At 49.5% G+C, this 24,506-nt stretch overlaps 1 protein-coding gene across 1 annotated transcript in view; it reads left to right on the forward strand.

Moving 5' to 3' along the window:
• The first annotated feature begins 43 nt into the window (after positions 1 to 43).
• The window catches only part of GNB3 (G protein subunit beta 3), a 44,176-nt gene continuing 19,713 nt past the window's right edge, over positions 44 to 24,506 (forward strand). Inside the window, exons 1-5 of the mRNA XM_073311680.1 lie at positions 44 to 4,929; positions 7,425 to 7,526; positions 8,233 to 8,271; positions 8,471 to 8,577; positions 8,705 to 8,768. Coding sequence (XP_073167781.1) covers positions 7,470 to 7,526; positions 8,233 to 8,271; positions 8,471 to 8,577; positions 8,705 to 8,768 — 267 coding nt within the window. The 5' untranslated portion in view covers positions 44 to 4,929; positions 7,425 to 7,469. The remainder of the gene's footprint in view (positions 4,930 to 7,424; positions 7,527 to 8,232; positions 8,272 to 8,470; positions 8,578 to 8,704; positions 8,769 to 24,506) is intronic.

Raw genomic sequence — 24,506 nt, forward strand, 5'->3', positions numbered from 1 at the left:
GGATGGGAAAGGAATCGAGATTTAATTAACAAATGATGGGGAGAGACTGAGTCCTGGAAGAGGGGAAAACAAACCAGGCTCCAAAGACTCACTCCCCTCCCAGCAGATACACGTGATGGAGGGGAGGGAGAGCTGTGCTCTGCTTGGCATGGGCCTGATCCTTGTGAGGTTGAGGATCTCCTCTAGGGAACTTGCTGCCCTGAAACAAGGCATCTTACTCTCACTCTCACTCACGGGAGGAGCAGGGCATTTATCATTGTCCAGGCTGGGATAAGAACAATCTGCTGTCACTGCCCAGGATATTAGCATTCAGAGATGGGATTATATGGTAGTCAAACAGGAGCTGAGAAAGAGGGAATATTGAAAAGAGCAATAACCCCATTTCTGGGAGGGATTAGAACCAGAGAACAATCCAGGCTACGTGAAATGGACAGGCCTAAGGCAGAGACAGCCTAATAGCAGGGGGCTGCAGGGCAGGACTGAGGAGCATTGGCAGAGCTGGGTGGGGAACCAAGGACAGAAATACAAGTGTAGTATAATGATTGGGTCATTATTCCATACACAGCCATTGGCTCCCAGACTGTCCAGTCAGAGCTGCTGTGTATGGTTAATCTCATCCCAGTGAGCTGAGGAGGATGAGGAGGTTGAGCAGATGCTACCAAACCTTTTACACTCTAATGACTTGAGGAGTTGCTCTGATGCATATCTACTGATACCAGTTGTTCATTCCCAACCACACCTGGCAACATCCCATCTTGTTTTATCCATTACTCTCACTCTATGGCCAGGAGCTGAGAGGAAAAAAAAATCACTGTGTGGGTTTTGGGTTCCCACTCCCCATCCATTGGCAGTGTCACATCTCTCCTCCTATATAATTTCTTCCCTGTATTTGGGGAAGACTTGGAAACCGATTATTCTCACCAGCCTCCATAGTCCTGTCTGAGGTGACCAGGCACTGCAGCTGTGGTGGCTAGCTCTGGCCCATAGGTGGCCTGAGTGATTAGATTGATGCTTCCTGACGTCAGATGAGATCCCTTAAAAGGTATTTATCTCAGGATTGGGCCAAAGCTGCAGGAGAGATTAAAAGAGATTGAGGCCAAGATAATCCCCCATAGCAGCATCCTGCAAAAGCAGCTGTCAAAAGGCCTTCAAGCAAATGCTTTTGCCAGCCCACCCAATACTATTCCCCATCCCACCTCTGCATCCTCCTGGGGCCATGATCCCAGCCCTGCCCCCATACCTGAGGGTTTCTATTGTGTGGGGGTGGCCAGTATACCACAAGGGGCACAGGCCCTTCTTCCCCTGCCTGTCAGGTTACGACCTGAGCCCTGTCCCGATGAGGGGCTATTTCTCAGAAGGCTGTTGGGATTCAGTGTCTGGCACTGCCCCTTCACCACACATTTTATGATCCTAGCTCTCTCTGCCTAATCTTCATCTGATTAGTTTGTTACTAACAAACAAAGGGAGTCAAATCTTTGTGCGGTGTTTTTCCCTTCAGAAGCAGCACACTCTCCTGTCCCTCCATCCCCTCCCATACCACCTGCTTTGCATTAAGTCCCAATCCGATTTCCGCAACTCTCTGGTGTCTGATTTAATTTGCCTGACATTGCTCCTAGAATCAGCCCTCCCCAAATCACCTCTCCCCCCACCCCCACACACACAGCCTCCCAGCTCCCCATGGGGAGATCAGTCCTGGGAGAGACTGATATACCAAGAGTGAGAGAGGGACACAGAGAGTGTGGATAGCTGGCGCCAGGACAGGAAGGACTGAGTGGGATCGCTGCGTGACTAGGGGCTCCCATCCTGACGGGGGACTAAATCCCCAGGGGACAAAGGGAGTGCCAACCAGGAGGGGACAGCAGCCACCTCACCCCACAGACCACGGTAAGGACATTCCTTTGCTGCTGCTTGCCCTGAGCCTAACTCTGTCTCCTTGGCATTTGGGTGGCTCTGTATGCCCAAGTGGGTCCCAGGTGCCTTATGTGACCCTCTCTGCAGGTCTGGGGGGGCCCTGGGTGTTGGTCTCATTTTATACGTAGATGTGTAGCCTGTGGAAGGGGATGTTTCTATAGGAGGAAGGCTGGGGTTAAAATCAACTCATCTCTATTGTACATGGGATGCAGAAACCCCTTCCTAGCAGGGCAAATCACAGCAGTTTCCAGCATGTCACAGGGGTATATAGCCTCCCTTGTAGGGAGCTGGGAGTCAGACTCTCCAATAGGACCCCACACACTCATTGTGCTCCCCACCCGTCTCTTTGCAACAAGCTCCTATCCCATTTGGAGAAAAAGAGCAAGATCAGGGTAATTTTATCCTTGCCTTTTGATCTCCGAGGCAGAGGAAGGGGATCATCTCTCTATCCAGCTCTGAAGACACTCAAGGTTACCAGGGCAAGTACACAGCACCTGCCTAGGGATTACACAGGGACCATGACATCCCCTGTTAATCCTCAGCCCTTCCGTGCCTTTCGCTTTTTTATTTAAGGCTCTCCAGTCCCAGCTGAGCTGCAGCCCCCTTTCCAAGATGGGTGAGGCCACATGGGCTGATATAAACCGGAGGGTTCAACCCCTGCCCTCGCAGCCAGCTCCTCCCAACGATTTTCTCCACTTCTCATTCAAACAGGATGAGGTGATGTGGGTGACTCCCTAGGCGTGCTTACCCTTCGGAGTCGGTGCTGACTCGAGTGCCCCAATGTGGTACTGGGGGCTGTGGTGCAGGGCGGGGGGGCACTCTCCACTCAGCCATTACAGTTGGTTTATGATATGTTTAATACACCTGTTCCAGTGACACCCACGTGCCCAGTCAGTGGTGCTAAGCGCTGTACTAACGCATACGAAGACACAGGCCCTGGCCGGAAGAGCTTATAGGCCAGGAACATGAGCGATACGTGAAGGGGGCAGGGCATGATGATAATTGAATAGACCCATTTTTTATAAACAAAGATAGATTTGCTTAGTTTATTATCAATAGATCAAGTGCCTGCTGGGATTTGACTGCTTATAGGCATCACAGCAGAGGAAGATCAGTTGGAGGCAAAGGTGCTGGAATTAGGGGTGCTGCCGCAGTCCCTGGCTTGAAGTGGTTCCCATTATGTACAGGGTCTACAGTTGGTTCAATGGCTCTCAGCACCCCCAGTATGCAAATTGTTCCAGCTCCCCTGGCTGGAGGCTTTTCATGGCTAAGAGGCAGCCTGGGAAGAGGCACAGGAAAGTGTGCTGATTTCACTGGAATGAGGAGGGGAAATGTGATCGACGACAAGAGCTGTTCAACCAGGAAGAGGGGAGCGGTGGCGAAGAAAAGAAACTTGAATATAATGAGGGAAGCTAATGGAGGGATTCAGCGAAGGGGGCAGACTAGCTCCAATACCCCAGCATGGTGCTAGGGATGCTGTGCTGCAGTGGCCTGGTGACTCAGTAGGGGGCACCATCTCCCCCAAGTCATTTCTGATCCCAATGCCCTAGCACAGTGGTAGGGATTGCTGTGCTGTTCGAGGTATCATCTTCCAGCTGAGTCATTAATCAATAGGCTGACCTATATTGTCAAAACATACTAGTGGTTTGGGTTCCTCAGTTTTTGGGAAGTGATGAGCAAAACACCTTAAAGGGGCTTGATTTTTGGAAAGTGATGAGCACCCACCCTCTGAAAACCAGGCCCCTTTAAGGTATCTGAAGTTGGGCACCCAAAAATGGAGATACCTGGAATTGCTAGCTGCTTCTGAGAATATAGGCCCTTAATCCATGCTAGGTTTGATAGATCCATGGGTATTTCCCCCAAAGTCAGGGCGTTAATTCCAATGTCCTGGGCCAATCTCCAGCTTGGGCAGGGGTTCTTAAACTGGCGTCATGACCTCTCAGGGTGTCGCGAGGTTATTATGTGGGGATCACGAGCTGTCAGCCTCCATCCTAAACCCTGCTCCACCTCCAGCATTTATAATAGTGTTAAATATAAAAAAAGTTTTTAATGTATAAGGCGGGGAATCGCACTCGGAGGCTTGCTGTGTGAAAGGGGGTCACCAGTACAAAAGTTTGAGAACCACTGAGCTTGGGGTAGTTCCATTCTGCTTCCTTTAGTTTTCTTTGCTGATTCAATTCTGAGACTGGATTCTCTTCCACTTCCTGTCCTACATTTTCGTGCAGTATCACTCTTAAGCACCTGCCATGTCCTTCCCCAGAGGCAGCTGCATTTTAGAGCTGGGAGGTGACTCACTCTCTGCAAATCACTTTGGGATGAGGCACAGTGGAGGCTATGGGGAAGGTAGAGTTATTATTATCTCTCAGCTGTGTCTCCTTGTCCTTCTGAGTCTGGAAACAATTCCCAAATTTCATTTAGAATGTTTCCTCCAAGGGATTTAAGGGTTCTGATGGAGACCTGAGGCTGAGCCATAGCTTCTCTCACTCCCTCTATATTTAGCTTTTCTATCCCTCCTTAACAGTGTTCCTCTGGCCTTTTGATCCTCCTACCAGCTCTGTAAACCCCTCATCTTGTGCAACTCCTTTCCATGTAGCAGCTTCCCACAACTCTGGCCCCCAATTCCAGAGTTTAAAAACATAGTCAAGGAGAGAGAGAAAGAACTGAATAGGCCATGGGAGGAAAGGCATATTGGGTGAGGCTGGAAATGGGATGAATAGTGGGTAAGGTGGAGGATCCAAGGAGGCTGCTCCAAATGTGGCAGGAGCTGCAGAGTAGCAGGAAGTTCTCAGCCCCACATGGTGGAAATGGGGGAGAGAGAAGTCGGTGAAGTCAACTAAAGCAAGCCTCTGGAGCGGTGTAGCACCCAAACAGCCAGGATGCTGGAGGCTGGATGCGAGGAATCTGCAATTGTCCGAGCCAGAGGAGATGGAGCCTGAGATGAGGATTTCAGAAGAGGGGCCTGGATTTCAGGAGCAGAGGCTGGAGGAGATGAGCCAGAGAGAAACACCCTGCAAGATGGTAGGTACAGCTTGAGGACTGCCCAGAGGTGACAGTGAGGAGGTACAGAGAACTAATGGCAGGAGTGTAGCACAGGGTCCATGCAAGGTGAGAGGGAAATGATCTGGTTTGATGTGAGCGGAAGCAGCTGAACAGAGCTGGGCACAGTCTCCAGGACATTGCTGATGCATGGGAGGGTGGAAGTGGGGTAAAGGACAGGGTCCAGAAAGATTACCTCCCATGCCTGAAAGGTAACTGATTCCTGGTTATGGGGGACTCTATTGTTCTTCATCAGTCTGGCCTGAGGAGTTGCAGGCTGGGGATGGCTGTACGGGATACACCCTGAAGTTAATGGACTATAAAAAGTGTGTCTGGTAGTGTTGCCAACTCTCATGATTTTATCACATCTCATGATATTTGATGCTTTTCCTAAAGCCCCTGCTCCTGGTTCTGTAACTACCTGAGAATCTCAGCTTTCATTTAAAAAAATACAGTTCTAGCCCTCGCTACTGGGGAGAAGAGCTGGGAAACGGGAAAGAAATAAGGAGGCACATATATTTTTGGTTTAAATCTCATGATCTTGGGGCCTGACTCATGATTTTTGAACTAGTGGGGCTGGTGCTGGGAGGGATCTTTAGATCCTGTCTCCACTTAGTCAGCTGCTGCAGGAGAACAGGGCCCAGTAGCTTGTGCTGGATTCTGCCACATCGCCAACTTTTACTAGAGGAACAATTCTCCAAGCAGGCTGGGAGCTGGGGGGAAACAGCCAGTCCTCCCGGTGAATTCTGGGGGATTTTAGTGTCTCACCTACCAAACATCAGCTGGTTGTCTCAGCCCCACCACGTGGTGGGTCGTGCTTACTAACCCCATTTCATAGCTGGGGGACCCGGGGTACAGCCACAGAGGAAGCTGGGATCAGTGTTGGGATTATTGATTTGCTAGCCATAGTCCATTTAGTCCACTAGAATATGCTGCCTCTAATGCTACTGAGCTGCCCCTCTGGGTGGCCACAGGTGACCCCGACCACTCAGCAACAGGCAGCTAGCAGAGAGGAGCCTTGGCTCACCCCTACAAGCATCAGTGCTAGCCCGAAGGTCACTGACTCTCTCAAATGCAGCCATGGGCCATCCCAAAAATCCAAGGGCTTGTGACCTTGGCTGCTTTCCTGGACTCCAGAGGCTGCCCTGGGGAAGCTTTAGGGAAATCCAGGAACAACTCCCCTGTCGATCCTTGGATTGCATTTTTAAGGCTCTTTGCAAGAAAAAGAGCAAGAAATCAACTTGTGTGTAATGAAAGCTGAGATTCTGCACTGCATCTCAAGAGGCCCCTGAACAGGTCTTTGAGAACCTTGAAATGTGGCTCGGGTTGGGGGGACTCAAGGAAGAGCCACAGAAACACTCAAGGGGTGGTGGAGTTGAGTTCTGGGGAGAAAGTCAAAGAGCTAAATCCAGCTGGCTTGGCAAAGCCAGGAAGAAAAGGAGAGACTTGAGAATTGTCTGCATGTGCCTGAGGAGGGCCCCAGCAGGGGCAACCACAAGGAAGGGGCTGAGACTGAGCCAAGGGAAAGGAGCTCAGGAACTGTGCTGAGGGGTCTGTGAGCTCAGGGAGCTGTCTCCCCAAGGGCAGGGGCTGGAGCCCATCACAGGGTAACTAGGAGCTAGAGGTGGATAAAGCACAGACTGTGGAAAGAGAGGATTCCCTCAAACAGGGCTAAGGCAACTCCTGCCTAACTGTTGGGAATGGCCAAAGTAACCCCTCAGGTGCTGGAAGGAGAAATCCTGCACGTACAGCCCATCATGTTTCTTGGCCTGGGAAAGCTGGGGTCCTGGCAAAGGGTCTGTCACTAACCTCGGGGCTAGCTGGGCCCAAGGAAACCTCCAAACCTGGAGCTGATCTCTGCCGACAAACAGGTGAGATTCAAATCACATGGGGCCCATCCGGGAATCTGACACCATCACCGGGGAAATGCTGAACTAACAAAGAGCAGGTGTGTAGGAGACAGGATGGGGTCTGCAGACTGGGGCAGGAGCTGGAGTTACTGGAGAAAACTGGACATTTTAAGTAGATTTCAGAGAGCTGTGTAACTGACTCCCTCTCCGCTCTGACTTAGCACAGGTCACAGTGCTGCGTGACGCTAGAGATGTTTTTAGAGAAAATATGAATCCTGATTGCCTGAGATCTGTCACTCTCCCCATGAGTTGGGGAATGAACTGCATTTTCTTGGCCAAACCCCAACTGAGATGAGTCCATTCCTCCTTCTTACATTCCTCCCACAGCTTCAACCAGATACAGCACTCCACTTCCTGTCCCAAAGTGCCCTGTAACGCAGCTGTTAAATGGCTGCCAAGTCCCACTCCAGAGATGGCTGCATCTCAGCAGGTGGTCAAAGTGTTCCATGTGCACATGGAGTGTGTAAAGTCCTTTGAGATGCTGAGCAATGGGAGGTGTGAGGGAGAGGCGAGACCTTCTAACTAGTGGCCTCTGACCGCACCCCGCCCCTGTTTTGGTCTCTCCAGGACTCAGGCTATCCCGAGTGGAGGGCCCATTGCTAGCCGAGCAAGATGGGTGAAATGGACCAGATGAGGCAAGAGGCCGAGCAGTTGAAGAAGCAGATTGCGGTAACACTGGAGATGGAGCCAGTCCATGTGCCCCACTTTCTCCCCCCTTCCCATCTGCCATGGGGAATCCCAGCCCAAGGGAGCTGCTTCACTCCGCCCAAAATAATCCTATCCTGAAGGAAGCCCTCCTTCCACAGCAGGGAATTCCCATCCAGAGAGAACTCAGCTCTCTCCTGCCTTAATCCCAAGAGCCCTTACTAAGAAGGCAACTACTAAACCCCCCTCCCCTCCAATAAGAAAGAAATGTGCATGGCATGTGGTAGGGATGAGTGGCAGGTGGTGGGTGGTCTGTGAGGCCAGGGAAGGAATGTCACATCATAGAATTCAATTCCTTCCTCTCCTCCCCAGTATTTAATCTCCCTGTCCTTTGGGGGGTGCGTGGAGTGCACCCCAGTGGAGGGGCTTAGTGTGGGGAGAAAAGTAGATTTCTAGCCTGGGGTGGGGGAGGAGGTGGGGATTGTGCCCCAACTTATTCTTTATGATTATTTGTGTTATTATCATAGTGCCCAGGAGCCCTCGCCATGGCCCAGGAGCCTGTTGCACTGGGTGCTATACAAACAGAACAAAATGATGGTCCCCGACCCAAGGAGCTTACAATGGAAATAAATCTAAAGAGGTTTTCAAATCCTGTGCCTGAGTCTCTCTTGCCATTGCCTCCCATCTCTCATGCTTTCTCTGTCTCTTGCCACTTCCTCTCTCCCTGCAGGATGCACGGAAAGCCTGTGCGGACACTACACTTGCTCAGGTAGGAGATGGTGCTAGCCAACCTCAGCCGGGTGTGGATGTGCGAATCAGCCACAACCCCCAGGCTGGCCTTCCCAGAACAGCCTGGAGAGGAAATGAGGGATGGAGCCATGTGGCAATGTGGGGGGTGGGAGAGCCCCCTTCCCTGCTGGCAGAGGTTTGACTCTCTCTCTCCCTGGGGGAATCTCCCACCCCCCTAGATTGTGTCCGGGGTGGAGGTAGTTGGACGCATTCAGATGCGTACGCGGAGGACCCTGCGTGGGCACCTGGCCAAGATCTATGCAATGCACTGGTGCACGGACTCCAAGTGAGTGAAACGCTGGCTGCCCCTCTGCTTATTGAGCTGGTGCAGTCACAGGGAGGGGAGGGGGATGCTGGTGGGAGGGGCCCAAAGGGAGAGGCGACACTAACAGGGCCTGGTTCCTCTCTCGTAGACTCCTGGTCAGTGCCTCGCAAGATGGAAAACTGATCGTGTGGGACACTTACACAACCAATAAGGTAAGAGTCAGGTGCACACACCAGTAGCCAGAATCACCTATTAGGGGAGGCCAGGAGTGGAGTAGCTGGGAGCTCCCCCTCAGCCAAACTTCTGCCATGCTCCTTGTCATACTGTGGTGGTCAGTGATCTGCTTCATTTAGTGGCTCAGTTCCAACTGCCTCTGCACTACATAACATGAGCCTCTTAAAGGTACAGTTCCCCAAGTCTTCCTTTCCCAGCCAGATTTAAAGATAACAATTTACAATCTATATTACATAACATACCATTCAAAATACTTACAATCCACCTACTGGCTGAATTTGCAATGTGCAATTAATCTTTGAGATGCTTTGCACCATTGCTTGGACCTGCAGGTCTACCTTGAAATATCAGTACTGCTATTGTCAGAAGGCAGAGTCCATTTATTCTGGAGTGCTAAGTGCTCGGGCTCTTCTATCTTAACTTGCTTTGCTTGTTACCTGTCTGAGACCTTCCTGGGCAAAATGGCAAACTCAGTGCCCCTTATCTCCCTTTCTTGTGGAAGTTGGAGAAGGTGTCACCTATTCCTCTTCAGTAAGTGTCTGTCTGGGGAGGCAACCTCAAGTGAAACCACTGCTATTCGCAGCTATTGTTTTTCATGATAGATATGCATGGTGTCATTTTCTTGAAGTGTTAGCAGCTCCTGGGAACCTAGGTCATAATGATTTTTGGGGCGGGGGGGTGGGGTTTGGCCTTTTCTGACTCTTTATACATCTGCAAGTCCCCAGTTTCTCTGACATCAGCTTCTATCATTACAGGCATTCTGGTTCTGTTTTCTGTGAAATAAATGTCAGCCAGTAACAACTTGTGCTTCATTGGTGACATTCTGTAATTTAATAGTGTTAAATATGGATCAGAATCTGACTCCTCAGCCTTTTTCAGTAGATACTTTATTATTTTGACTCTGTTTCCCACCAACCCATTGGAATGGGGATGATGGGGACTAGCAGTTATGTCTACATAAGTACTTCACTGAAACTGCTTACACTTATGCCCACTAATCTGTGGCCCATTGTCAGATAGCATGAGGTTAGGTACACCATGTGTTTTAAGAACAGACTTGATATACTCAATCTAGTAAAGCTAGAGGGATAGCTCAGTGGTTTGAGCATTGGCCTGCTAAACTCAGGGTTGTGAGTTCAATCCTTGAGGGAGCCATTTAGGGATCTGAGGCAAAAATTGGGGATTGGTTTTGCTTTGAGCAGGGGGTTGGACTAGATGACCTCCTGAGATTCTATGATCTCAGGGAAGTGAGAATAATAGTCCTCTTTTCTACCTTCGGTCTTGATCGCTGTGGACAATACCACCATCCTGCCTGTCACTCAGGCCCATAACCCAGGTGTCATCTTTGATTTGGAGCTTGTGACGGAGGGGGAATTTTTCATAATATTTTGGGTGACTATTGTGTGTGCCTCAGTTTCCCCTGTGTATGGCATAGTTAACTAGGGGAAAGGTCCTTTACTCTTTGGAGTGACCCAGAGATACAGGCAAGTCCAGCGCTTAGCTACCTGGGACCCATGCCCATGGAGAGTCCCAGAAGACAATGGCCGCTCCAATTGCCTGGACATTTGGCACCTAGCAACAAATGACCATGGATGGCCCATCCTCCTTAGGAAGCCAGCTGCAGAACAAAGGACTGGGGAGTGGGGAGCAGCAGGAGGTGTTGTATTGTGTGGGCTGCTGGAAGCAGAGGGAAGCTTCTGGTCTGGGACTAAAGAGGGAGCCAGGGGGCTCAGGATTGACCCAAATGGACTTTGCTGTAACTTTCCTACGTTAACTAAGGACTTTCTATACTGCGTTCCAGATAGCTAGCAAACCCTTCTGCTTTTACAACACTGGCTGAGAGTCACTACAGATCAGGAAGTCAAGGATGCATTGCTCCTTTTGGGTGTGCAAGTCTTCTCCAGGTGTCCAATTCAGGTGGACTCACTGAGGGGAGCTCACGGTGAGAAGCAGGGGCGTTGACGGCTCTGAGGTTGGGTCCCTGGAGGCAATGAAGGTAAGAGACCGACCCTAGTGACAGTGTGACCCTAGGGAGGCTGATACACAGAAGGGGTCCTCGACCGTTCCAGAAACATTCAAGAGCACCAGACCTGTGGATCCATGATAGGTGGTAGCAGAGGATGATTGTGACACAGTAGGGAGCGGTGTTGACCTCGGAATGTGGCAGGGGAGTTTCATTGGGGATGGGATACCTGAGAGCCTGTAACCTGAGCCAGGAGGGAGATGGGGGAGGTAACACCTCTGCCTGGGAAACTGGACAAAGGCTGCAGGAGAGAGCCTGCTGATGGGGTTTTGGTTTCAGTTTTGTGCTGTGTGGTGGAATGCAGGCAACCCCAAGGCTGGGGTCTAAGCTCCCTACCCCACAGAAGGACTTGACTGAGGGGTCCTGGTTGTACCCACAAGCTCTGTTTTAGCCTGTGTTCCTATTGTCCAATAAACCTTCTGTTTTACTGGCTGGCTGAGAGTCACGGTGAATCCCAAGAAGAGGGGTGCAGGGCCCAGACTCCCCCACACTTCATGACAATGACTCCCCCACACTCCATGACAATGGTTGGCAAATACACCCAGTAGACAGTTGGCTGCTGAAGGTACCAGAAGTGTTGGGAGTGGTAAACCAAGGGAAGTTAAAGGAAACAGGGAGGAAATGGTGTATAACCATCTCCCTAAGAAGAATATTGCAAACCTGTCCAGGGAGAGTGGACTAAGCATTGGGAAGCTCAACAAGGCGCAGCTGATTGCATGGCTGGAGAAGGATGATCAGTCTAAGAAGCAGGTTCCAGGCCCAAGTGGGGCTTCAAGAGAGTCTGGGAGAACCAGAGGCAGCAGCAGGATGCCCACCAGACCTGGTTTCCCATCCAGCAGGGCGGATCTTCATGACCTGGTTTCCCATTGGTAGATTTGAAGTAGTTGGAGCTGAGAGCAAAAGAGCTGCAGCTGGAGCAGCAGAAGCTAGAGAACCAGGAGAAGCAGCAGAAACATGAGGAAGAATAGCAGAAGCATGAACTGGAGATGGAGAAGCTATGGGGTAAGAGGACCCACCGAGAGGTAATTGGGGAAAGGCCTATTCTTCAGGGAATCTAGATACCAAATTGTTGCTCCAGTTTAAGGAGGGGGGAATATAGATGCCTACCTCACTGCCTTTAAAAAGGCTTGCAATTTGAACCAGACTGACCCTGAGGATTGGCTCTGCTGTCTCACCACCTTACCCTGTTCCAAACCCATAGATGCATACAGCCAGATGGACAGAGTGGTTACTGGGGACTATGAACTGCTCAACAACTTTGTTGCTTAAGTTTGAATTGACCCGTGAGGCATACAGGAAAAGGTTTTGGACCTCAGGTGTAACCTACATGGAAGTAAAGGAGTACTTGTGGCACCTTAGAGACTAACAAATTTATTTGAGCATAAGCTTTCATTAGCTACAGCTCAAACAAATTTGTTAGTCTCTAAGGTGCCACAAGTACTCCTTTTCTTTTTGCAAATACAGACATGGCTGCTACTCTGAAACCTACATGGAAGTGACTCAGTGCTTAATTTCTAATGAAAGAGGTGTGGGACTCAAACAATTAGGTGCCGGGGCTCAAGCAATGTTTTTACTTTCATAAGTGACATAGCTCAGCCCTGGCAAGCCCTGGCACAAATTAAGCACTGAAGTCACCACTCTGATGGGAGAATATTTCTGCAAATGGTGTAATGGTGCAGGGGTCACTACCCTGGACGATTTGTATAACCGGGTTGGGTTGGAGCTGTTCTCACGACCTCAAAATGTGGTTAGTGGATAGGAAGTCTAAAGACCTGCAGAGTGCAGGCATGTTGGCAGATGAGTTTGTGGACAGTAGGTCCGGGTGTGAAGAAAGGACCAAAGGGGACTGGCCTAAGCATGGAGCCGGGGAAAGGGAACCCATGGATGCATCCCAGAAGTGGAACTCAGGTAAACCCAGAGTTGGGGAGTGACTGAGGGGAACAGACCTTTTCCAAGGGATCTCAGAGACCTGAGATGCAATTTCTGCGGGCAAAAAGGGCATAAATGCAACAATGCCCAAAGACCAAGGAAATGGTGGCCAAGCAGAACCCTGGAAGGGATAACTTGGCGAATGCCCAGGACAGAGGAGCTATGTCAGCCTCTGTGTGACTAGGAAGGCAGCCTGTCACTCAGGCTCAGAGAGTGAACTATATGACTGAGTTTTTGGAGGGAAGCAGTCACACATCCAGCTCCTCAGGGACACAGGGGGTGGGGACTGTCAGGCTTCCACTCCAAGCCCCAGTACACACATCCTGTTGTACTCTCCTGGGCTCAGGCACATCTGATCCCCACTGGGAGTGGAAGATGGTGGTTAATGGAAAGACATTCATGGGGTGGAGAGACTCGGGGACAGAGAGAATCCTTGTCAAACCCTGTGTGGTACAACCCCATCAAATGCTGAAGGGATGTGTAACTTACGTGAAGGTCCCAAATGTGAAGCCATTTGCCCCGCTTATGGCTCAGATCCCTGTGCAGAGACAGGAAGGAGCAGAGTGGCTGGTTCTCCAGGACATCAGTTTGATGTCCTTTTGGGAAATGACTGTGTCACTTTAAGACAGGATCCAGTGATTCGAATCCAGGGAGCCAGAAGGCTGAGAATGCAGGTGTCAGTTAACATGCAAATGGTCTGACTGGCAGGGAAGTGGGAGTATTCTCCCTGGCTAGTAACACAAAGGAAGAGCTGCTAATGCTAAGGGTCAGACCCCTGCCAGTCTGTAACCAGACACCTGTGGCTGAGTGGGACAGAAGATGGTCACTGTCCATCTCCACACAGGATGCTGTGACCAAAGCAGCGAGCTCACTGACTACCCTCACTGGGAAAGCAAAGGCAGAGCTGGGCACTGTGGGAGCTGAGAACCCAGCTGAGCATGGGGAGACCGAGGCAGGGCAGAACAACTGCCAATCATGCTTGCGTTGTCCAGGGGTGAGAGAGGCTCAGGGAAGAGGGAAGCAGCTGGAAGGATGCTGCTGGTAACAGATGTGCTGGGTCAGAGGGTGGCCATGGTGGGTTCTCTTAATGAAGAAAACCCAAATCCATAGGCGTGGGAAGTACGGGTGCAGGGGATGCTGCAGCCCCACTCCCCAGAGCTGGCTCCGCACCCGGGGTCCTGCTCCCAGCCCTCTGCCTGGGACACCAGTCCTGCACCTGGGGCTTAGTTCCTGGCCACCGGCCCCGCTCCCTGGCCACTGGCCTCGTGCCCCACTCCCCAACCCCTCACCTGGGTCCTGGCTGGAGGCCCCACTCCTCAGCCGCTGGCCCTGTGCCCGGTGCTCCGCTCCTGGCTCCATGCCCACCCCCAGCTGTGGCCACAGCCTCAGCTCCCTTACTGCTGTCCAGGTACCCCCCTCCCAGAGAGACAGCCCTGCTCCCAGCCTCAGCTTGAGGAGGGGGTGGGGGTGAGGCGTGGGCAGCAGTAAGGGGGCTGGTGTTCAGCACCACAGCGACTAAAAATGTTCCAGCCCAAATTACAGCCCTCCATGAAAAGAGGTTGGGAGAGGACTCAGACTTGGGTTGACCCTGGGATGGGAGATGGGCTCCTTGTACATACACAGCGCTGGGGTTGGGACACAACTCCAGAGGGGGCCTACCAATGTGCAGAAGCACCCTGCCTCCCTCGCCAGACGCTGGGATACCAGAGCCCCAGAGTTGTGACTGGGTTAAGGCCCAATGCTCACAGGTTCCAACCAAGGGTAAGGACACTCCAGGCTGCAGCCAAGACAGCTGACACACAGAGGAATGTGGGGTCACTGCACTCCTCACTCCCTGGCAGACGAGCTGGAAGAGGCAGTGCCAAGATCCCAGCCAAAAGTTTTGGGGTGGTAAAAGGGCTGGGGGACACTTGAGAGCTCCTCATGAGCACCCTGCGAGTGCCATTGAACAGACCAGTCCTAAGGGAGAATGTGAAACTGTTCTGAGCTAGGTATTGGAAACAATAAGTGCCATGGATTAGTAGGGTGCTAAAAGGATCATGGACGTGTCATGTGCCTGATAGAACAACTGCCAAGAAACTGGGAAAGATGCTGTGGCACCTATGGGTAACATTGGTGGGTTCAAACTTCCCTAGGTCACTGGCTGAAGTGACCCCATTCAGTTTGTCTCAAAGGGGGAAGAGTGGGAATTTTTCATATTTTTAATTTTGGGTGACTACTGTGTGTGCCTCTGTTTTCCCCTGTGTGGTGCATAGTTAAATAGGTGGGGAAGGTTGTGTACTCTTTGCAGAGACCCAGAGATACAGGCAGGACCAATGCCTAGCTGCCTGGGGGCTGTGCCCGTGTAGAGTCCCAGAAGACACTGGCCACTCCAATTGCCTGGATATTTGGCACCTAGCAACAAATGACCATGGATGGCCCACCCTCCTTAGGAAACCAGCTGGGTGTGACCAACTGAAGAACAAAGGACTGGGGAGGGACTAGAATGGTTGTATTGTGTGGCCTGCTGGAGGTAGAGAGAAGTTTCTAGAATCAAACCACAAAGGGTTCAGAGGTCTCTGAGCTCTGAATTGACGCAGATGGACTCTGCTGTAACTTTCCATTCTCTATGTCAGTGGTTCTCAACCAGAGGTACTCGTACCCCTGGGGGTATTCAGAGGTCTTCCTTCAGCTCTTCTAGATATTTGTCTAGTTTTACACAGGCTACATAAAAAGCACTAGCAAAGTCAGTACAAACTAAAATTTCATACAGACAATGACTTGTTTATATTGCTCTATATATTATACACTGAAATTTAAGTACAATATTTATACTACAATTAATTTATTTTACAATTATATGGTAAAAATGATAGTCAGCAATTTTTCAGTACTAGTGTGCTGTAACTCTTCTCTATTTTTATGTCTGATTGTGGAAGCAAGGAGTTTTTAAGTGAAGTGAAACTTGAGGATACACAAGACAAATCAAACTCCTGAAAGGAGTACAGTGGTCTGGGAAGGTTGAGAGCCAGTGCTCTATGTTAACTAAAGAGTTTCTTTGCTGTATTCCAGACAGCTAATAAACCCTTCTGCTTTTACAGCACTGGCTGAGAGTCACTGCAGTCAGAAAGTTGAGGGTGCATTGCTCCATTTGGGTGTGCAAGTCTTTCCTAGGTGTCCAATTCAGGTGGACTTGCTGAGGGAGCTCACGTTGAGAAGCAGGGGTGCTGAAGGCTCCGAGATTGAGTCCCTGGAGGCAGTGAAGCCAAGAGGCCTACCCCAGTGCAAGTGTCACCCTAAGGGGGCTGACACACAGAAGGGGTCCTCCCAGGGACTGTTCCAGAGCACTGGACTGTGGATCCGAGACAGACCTCTCTCTAGGTCCTCACATCCAGGCTATGTCTAAATCTTGCTGATTCTTTCTGCATAACATCTCTAAGGCTATGTCTACACTACCGCAGTAAGTCTACACTACACTACACGACTCCAGCTACATGAATAATGTAGCTAGAGTCGACGTACCTTAGGTCGAGTTACCGCTGGGTCTACACCGTGGGGGGTCAACGGGAGAAAGTCTCCTGTTGACTTACCTTACTCTTCTCCTTGGGGGTAGAATACAGGAGTCGACTGGACAGCGATCTGCAGTCGATTTGGTGGGTCTTTACTAGACCCGCTAAATCGACCACTGGTGGATCGATCTCAGAGCATTGATCCCTGCTATAGTATAGACCTGCCCTAAGATACAGCTTTTCCTGTCCATCCACCCAGCTCTCATCATCCTGTGCCTTCATTACTGCAACGTCCTTCTCTCTGGCCTTGACAAATGCCATCTTGCCCCACCCAGATCTATCCAGAATGCTGCTGCATTGATCATTTTTCTAACCCATCATTCTGATGTCACCCCTCTCTTTGAATCCCTCCACTTGCTCCCCATTCTCTAGCACATCAAACATAAGCTGCTTTCAAGGCCCTTCACCATCCACCCCCCACCATCAATCCCCACCCTATCACCTCTCATTCAGTGTCACTATGCTGACATTTACCCATGATTCCTGCCTCCAGTGCCCACCTATTAAATGTTTACATTTTTAAATTGATGATAGGGGGTCTGTGCATATGCTATCCCAGCCACCCTGTGCTAATAGCCTTAATCCCCTTCTGCAGGGGCTCATGCTGAGCCAGTGGCTCTAGCAATCACTGGCCACATTCATCCAGGCAAGTGTTGTTTTTTTATCAGTGTTCATAGAATCATAGAATATCAGGGTTGGAAGGGACCTCAGGAGGTCATCTAGTCCAACCCCCTGCTCAAAAGCAGGACCCATCCCCAATTAAATCATCCCAGCCAGGGCTTTGTCAAGCCTGACCTTAAAAACTTCTAAGGAAGGAGATTCCACCACCTCCCTAGGTAACGCATTCCAGTGTTTCACCACCCTCCTAGTGAAAAAGTTTTTCCTAATATCCAACCTAAACCTCCCCCACTACAACTTGAAACCATTAGTCCTTGTCCTGTCCTCTTCTACCACTGAGAATAGTCTAGAACCATCCGCTCTGGAACCACCTCTCAGGTAGTTGAAAGCAGCTATCAAATCCCCCCTCATTCTTCTCTTCTGCAGACTAAACAATCCCAGTTCCCTCAGCCTCTCCTCATAACTCATGTGTTCCAGACCCCTAATCATTTTTGTTGCCCTTCGCTGGACTCTTTCCAATTTATCCACATCCTTCTTATAGTGTGGGGCCCAAAACTGGACACAGTACTCCAGATGAGGCCTCACCAATGTTGAATAGAGGGGGACGATCACGTCCCTCGATCTGCTCGCTATGCCCCTACTTATACATCCCAAAATGCCATTGGCCTTCTTGGCAACAAGGGCACACTGCTGACTCATATCCAGCTTCTCGTCCACTGTCACCCTTAGGTCCTTTTCCGCAGAACTGCTGCCTGGCCATTCGGTCCCTAGTCTGTAGCTGTGCATTGGGTTCTTCTGTCCTAAGTGCAGGACCCTGCACTTATCCTTATTGAACCTCATCAGATTTCTTTTGGCCCAATCCTCCAATTTGTCTAGGTCCCTCTGTGTCCTATCCCTGCCCTCCAGCATATCTACCACTCCTCCTAGTTTAGTATCATCCGCAAATTTGCTGAGAGTGCAATCCACACCATCCTCCAGATCATTTATGAAGATATTGAACAAAACTGGCCCCAGGACCGACCCCTGGGGCACTCCACTTGACACCGGCTGCCAACTAGACATGGAGCCATTGATCACTGCCCGTTGAGCCCGACAATCTAGCCAACTTTCTACCCACCTTATAGTGCATTCATCCAGCCCGTACTTCTTTAACTTGCTGACAAGAATACTGTGGGAGACCGTGTCAAAAGCTTTGCTAAAGTCAAGAAACAATACATCCACTGCTTTCCCTTCATCCACAGAACCAGCAATCTCATCATAGAAGGCGATTAGATTAGTCAGGCATGACCTTCCCTTGGTGAATCCATGCTGACTGTTCCTGATCACTTTCCTCTCATGTAAGTGCTTCAGGATTGATTCTTTGAGGACCTGCTCCATGATTTTTCCGGGGACTGAAGTGAGGCTGACTGGCCTGTAGTTCCCAGGATCCTCCTTCTTCCCTTTTTTAAAGATTGGAACTACATTAGCCTTTTTCCAGTCATCCGGGACTTCCCCCGTTCCCCATGAGTTTTCAAAGATAATGTCCAATGGCTTTGCAATCACAGCCGCCAATTCCTTTAGCACTCTCGGATGCAACTCGTCCGGCCCCATGGACTTGTGCATGTCCAGCTTTTCTAAATAGTCCCTAACCACCTCTTTCTCCACAGAGGGCTGGCCATCTCTTCCCCATTTTGTGATGCCCAGCGCAGCAGTCTGGGAGCTGACCTTGTTAGTGAAGACAGAGGCAAAAAAAGCATTGAGTACATTAGCTTTTTCCACATCCTCTGTCACTAGGTTGCCTCCCTCATTCAGTAAGGGGCCCACACTTTCCTTGGCTTTCTTCTTGTTGCCAACATACCTGAGGAAACCCTTCTTGTTACTCTTGACATCTCTTGCTAGCTGCAGCTCCAGGTGCGATTTGGCCCTCCTGATTTCATTCCTACATGCCCGAGCAATATTTTTATACTCTTCCCTGGTCATATGTCCAACCTTCCACTTCTTGTAAGCTTCTTTTTTATGTTTAAGATCCGCTAGGATTTCACCGTTAAGCCAAGCTGGTCGCCTGCCATATTTACTATTCTTTCGACACATCGGGATGGTTTGTCCCTGTAACCGCAACAGGGATTCCTTGAAATACAGCCAGCTCTCCTGGACTCCTTTCCCCTTCATGTTAGTCCCCCAGGGGATCCTACCCATCCGTTCCCTGAGGGAGTCGAAGTCTGCTTTCCTGAAATCCAGGGTCCATATCCTGCTGCTTACCTTTCTTCCCTGTTGCTGACACCCAGTGCCAGAGGTGAACAACAGCAAGGTTCATTGCCCGGTATGCGTCACCCAATAATCACAACAGAGTGGAGAAGCAGAAAAGTTTATTTGCAGCTGCAAACAAGGTACAGGGAGAATAGAATCTCAAATCCTGCACACAGAGCAGGAAGTTACACAGGCTTTTATACATCCTTTCTTCAGCATACTTATCCAATAGCAAGCTGCCCTAAATATCCATATAGCCAGCCAATCCAGTTACCAGCTTGTTAACTTGTTCTCTGTGCCATCTGTTAAACCATACATAAAGCTGCTTTATTCAGCATTGTTCTTCCATATCTGCCCTGTTTGGCCTTGTTTAGTTTCAGGCAGTCTGACTTTGCAACATATTGTTGCAGATCCTCAGCATAACTGCTGCGAGTGCCTCCAGGCGGGGGGGAGGGGGGCAAGGACACTTGGGCCTAGTGTGCGGGGGCTTCATTGACACTCGTGGTCTTCCATCCTGTCAAAGTTTGACTCAGACTCTCAATTTATCAGACCACTCTGTTTTATTAGCAAAGCTGCTCTGCTAATACATTTAGAAGTGAGCCCCCTGAGTGGGGCTTGTGTCTCTTAATTTATACAGTTTTTTGGAGAACAAGTTACAGAGAAGTTACAGACAAAAGAAGAAAAAGATTTTAGTCACCACCCTGCGAGATCCCTGAGACCAGTCACGTAACTTCAATTACCTGCCACCCTTAACAATCTCCTTTAACAGCTTCCAGTTAACTTAACTAATTGCCCTTCACACCTTCCATTCTGATGCCTGCTTCTTAGACGTGCTGGCTCTATCTTAATTGCTTCTCCATTCAAAAGCTAACTGTCCCTACATGTGCTCCCTCAGATACTTTGTAACATGTTTTGGCATGCCCTCTCATATACAATGTATCCAGCATGTCCCCTTATACAATGTTATACTTCCACAATCCCCCCCTTTTGGTCAAGGCTACGCCCATGACCAATGACTTACTGGATTCTATACATCAATCATTCTTTTTCATTACTTTCACTGGTGACATTTAACAACATTAGATTAGCACTCTGGTTGGGGGTAACCTGATGGATGGTGTGTCTTGTGCAGTTTTGGATACAACAAGAAATCAATTGAAAACACACAAAGATTATTAGAATTCCAAATAGGATAGTCAGGATTCCTTGAAACAACCAGTTTCCCAGACTAGAGAAATTGAATAAGTTACTTATCCATTTCCACAAGGAACTTGGTTCTTCGTGGGGGAAGGTATGCAATTTGCTCCAGATGGCTAGCACGATTTATTATCTCATTAGTATTATCAGGTATGTATACACAGCATTCTGTTCCAATTAGAGCACAGGTCCTTCCTTTGGCTGCCAGTATTATATCTAATGCCCGACGGTTTTGGAGGGCCACTTGTCGGACTGCTCCTGCTTCTTTGGCTAGAGCTTTTAAGCTCTCTCCTGTTTCATTGGCCATGATCTCAACCACCGCTTGTAACCTTAAAAGCCTTTTTGCATGGTGGATTACCCCCCCTACTGGGACTAAAGAAATGCCAACAGCTTCTTCCCAAGTTAGGGGGCTTATGTTATCCACATACCATTTAGCATCTGGCAAGTCCCTCCTTTTTCACCTGAAATTACGGAGGCGATTTCATGGGAGGGATTGAAGCACCCGGAATTGTGGGAAAAGCTGAGCAGGATAACAGATACCTGACCAATTTGCTGGTCACACAGTGTAAGCATTTTCCCCACAAACCCAATGATGTCCCATTAAAGCTGGGAAGGGTTGACTGCAACCCTTTGACATGTAAGAATTTACGAAGGAGGAATAGTATCCCCCAAAGGGCACAGGATGATTTTCACTGGGAGGCTGTAGGGGGAGCAAGAGATTGAATCTTTGGTTTGATCCCAGGTTGAGAGGAAGTTTATCTTTCCATACCCGGTTCGCCATTCTCCAACCTTGTTTGAATAGTCCCATACACCATGGGACACAATGTATTGGAGACAGCTGCTCCTCCCTAGATTCAGCCCTGTCCCATTACACACCCAGCACCAGTGGCCATTTCCTTTCACCACACTTATAAGTTTAGGAACATATGTTTTTCCCAGCCCCCAAGTGTCATTTTCCTTCCATGTCCTTTTAAGTAGATAGGGTTCTCCAGCAAGCTTTGAGGAATTCAAAGGGATTGCCATGGTGGGGATACTAGCTTGTAAGTGAGCTGGGATGTGGCTGCAGACCCAGCAATTAGAAATATTCAGGATCTGGGCTATCTGCACCTGTTGTTGGATGAAAGAATTGTCACTGTCACTCTGGATTCCCCAGACCCTCAGGACACAGTAGCTGAGGATTAAGCTTCTCAAAGGACACATGTTGGAAGCAGGACCCTTTCTGGTTCCGACAACCCCTTTCGAGGGAACCGCAGTCACGGTTTTACGTCCACCAGGCGGTAGGCTCACTACTACTTCTTGTTTGTTGGGTCCTGCTGTCTGCTTACCCTCTGCTTCTGGCAACCCTAATGAGAGCGCAGATTGTAAGGTATTGCAGGGTGTTCCTCTTTGTCTTCTGGGGTTGAAGCTGGTTCTGCGTGGTCTTGCAGAGGTGCTTGGTCCCCTTGAGGTGGCGCTGGCTTACACTGTGAGGCGTGGATCCGTGCAGCGATGCCGGATAATTTCACTGCTGTCTGGGTGGTGAGCAGTACCTGGTATGGACCCTTCCACCGGGGTTCCAAGGTGTGCTTCTGAAGGTGGTGCTGCAGGTAGACCCAATCACCAGGCTCAGAGTGTGACAGGCAGCAGAGGTGGGTTCCGTGGGCCAAGCTGCTCGCACCTGCGAATGGAAGGAGCTCACAGCTTGCATTAACCCTTTGCAGTACTGGAGGAGCGTGCTGTGAGTTAGGTTTAGGTCTGGGGCTGGGGTAATAGTAGCCATTGTTCGCATAGGGCATCCCATGATGATTTCAAATGGACTCAATTTGTGTCTCTGGCATGGGGATGACTGAATTTCTGTAAGGGCCAGTGGTAAAGCAGCTGGCCAGTTTAACCCTGTGGAACTACAGATTTTTGCCAGCTTATTTTTAAGCACACCATTTTGCCTTTCAACTGCCCCTGCACTCTGTGGATGGTAAGGGCAGTGCAACAGGTGGGTGACATGTAATACCTGGTTTAGATGTTGAACAATTTTTCCAGTAAAATGTGTTCCCCGGTCACTAGACAAAGTGGCAGGAATTCCCTTGGTAGGGATAATGTGGTTTAACAGACATTTTGCAACGGACAATGAATCAGCTTTGCGACAGGGAAAGGCTTCAATCCCACCCGAAAACAGACCTATTATAACTAAAATGAATTCATATTTCTGACACTTTGTCATTTGTACAAAATCAAGTTGCCAGTGTAGGAAAGGTGCTTGAAGCAAACCCCGGAACCCTTGTGTTACTTTTACAGATTTGCCTACATTGTGGCTTTGACAAGTAACACAAGCTGCACAGTGGCGGGTTGCAAAGGAGCTGAAATGGGGAGCCCACCACCCTGCCTTACTCATAGCAGAGACCATCCCCTCCTTTTCGACATGCGAAACACCATGTAGCAGGGTTAGGAACCACTGGAAAAGAAGGTATGACAATACGGTTAATAGCTCAAAGGTCTTGGGCAAATCATGGCGATTTGCCATCAGCCTTTTGAACTGGGAGGATAGGGGTGTTACAGGGGCTGGAACAAGGGACAATAATTCCTTGTTCTTTTAATGCAGATATAACTGGAGCAATCCCAGCCTCTGCCTCAGGATTCAAAGGATACTGAGACAGGTGAGGCAGAGGTTTGGAATAGTCTACAGTAATCCAAACTGGGTCAGTATTTAATCGGCCCACTTCAGATGGGTGAGATGGCCATAGGGAGGAAGGAACCTGAGAGATTAGGTGCTCTAGGGACGGAGTTAAGGGACAGCAAGGGACCGGAGCGGAGAGGGAAGTTTCAGACAGCAGGGAGGCTACAGAATCACATAAGGAAGACTGGTTTCAGAGTAACAGCCGTGTTAGTCTGTATTCGCAAAAAGAAAAGGAGTACTTGTGGCACCTTAGAGACTAACCAATTTATTAGAGCATAAGCTTTCGTGAGCTACAGCTCACTTCCTCAGATGCATATCGTGGAAACTGCAGCAGGCTTTATATATACACAGAGAATATGAAACAATACCTACTCCCACCCCACTGTCCTGCTGGTAATAGCTTATCTAAAGTGATCATCAGGTGGGCCATTTCCAGCACAAATCCAGGTTTTCTCACCCTCCACCCCCCCACCCCACCCCCACAAATTCACTCTCCTGCTGGTGATAGCCCATCCAAAGTGACAACTCTTTACACAATGTGCATGACAATCAAGTTGGGCTATTTCCTGCACAAATCCAGGTTTTCTCACATCCCCCCCACCCCCATACAGACACAAACTCACTCTCCTGCTGGTAATAGCTCATCCAAACTGACCACTCTTCAAGTTTAAATCCAAGTTAAACCAGAACATCTGTGGGGGGGGGGTAGGAAAAAACAAGAGGAAACAGGCTACCTTGCATAATGACTTAGCCGTGGCTAAGTCATTATGCAAGGTAGCCTGTTTCCTCTTGTTTTTTCCTACCCCCCCCCACAGATGTTCTGGTTTAACTTGGATTTAAACTTGAAGAGTGGTCAGTTTGGATGAGCTATTACCAGCAGGAGAGTGAGTTTGTGTCTGTATGGGGGTGGGGGGGATGTGAGAAAACCTGGATTTGTGCAGGAAATAGCCCAACTTGATTGTCATGCACATTGTGTAAAGAGTTGTCACTTTGGATGGGCTATCACCAGCAGGAGAGTGAATTTGTGGTGGGGGGGGGGGGGTGGAGGGTGAGAAAACCTGGATTTGTGCTGGAAATGGCCCACCTGATGATCACTTTAGATAAGCTATTACCAGCAGGACAGTGGGGTGGGAGTAGGTATTGTTTCATATTCTCTGTGTATATATAAAGCCTGCTGCAGTTTCCACGATATGCATCTGAGGAAGTGAGCTGTAGCTCACGAAAGCTTATGCTCTAATAAACTGGTTAGTCTCTAAGGTGCCACAAGTACTCCTTTTCTTTTTATAAGGAAGACTGAGGGATTTGCAGATAGACACCATCTGGGGAGCAGTAAATAGAACAGCCAAGTTTGCATAGCAAGTCCCGTCCCAGAAGGTTTGCAGGGGTGGAATCAGAGAGGAGGAATGCATGCTCCTCAGAGAGGGGACCGACCTGAACAGACAAAGGTTTTGAGAGGGGAAAAGAGGTAGGGATCCCTGTAATGCCAACAGCAGAAACAGATTTTCCAGATCGGGGAACCCCAGGC

Source organism: Lepidochelys kempii, chromosome 1 (genome assembly GCF_965140285.1).
Source record: "Lepidochelys kempii isolate rLepKem1 chromosome 1, rLepKem1.hap1, whole genome shotgun sequence".
NCBI lineage: Eukaryota > Metazoa > Chordata > Testudines > Cheloniidae > Lepidochelys > Lepidochelys kempii.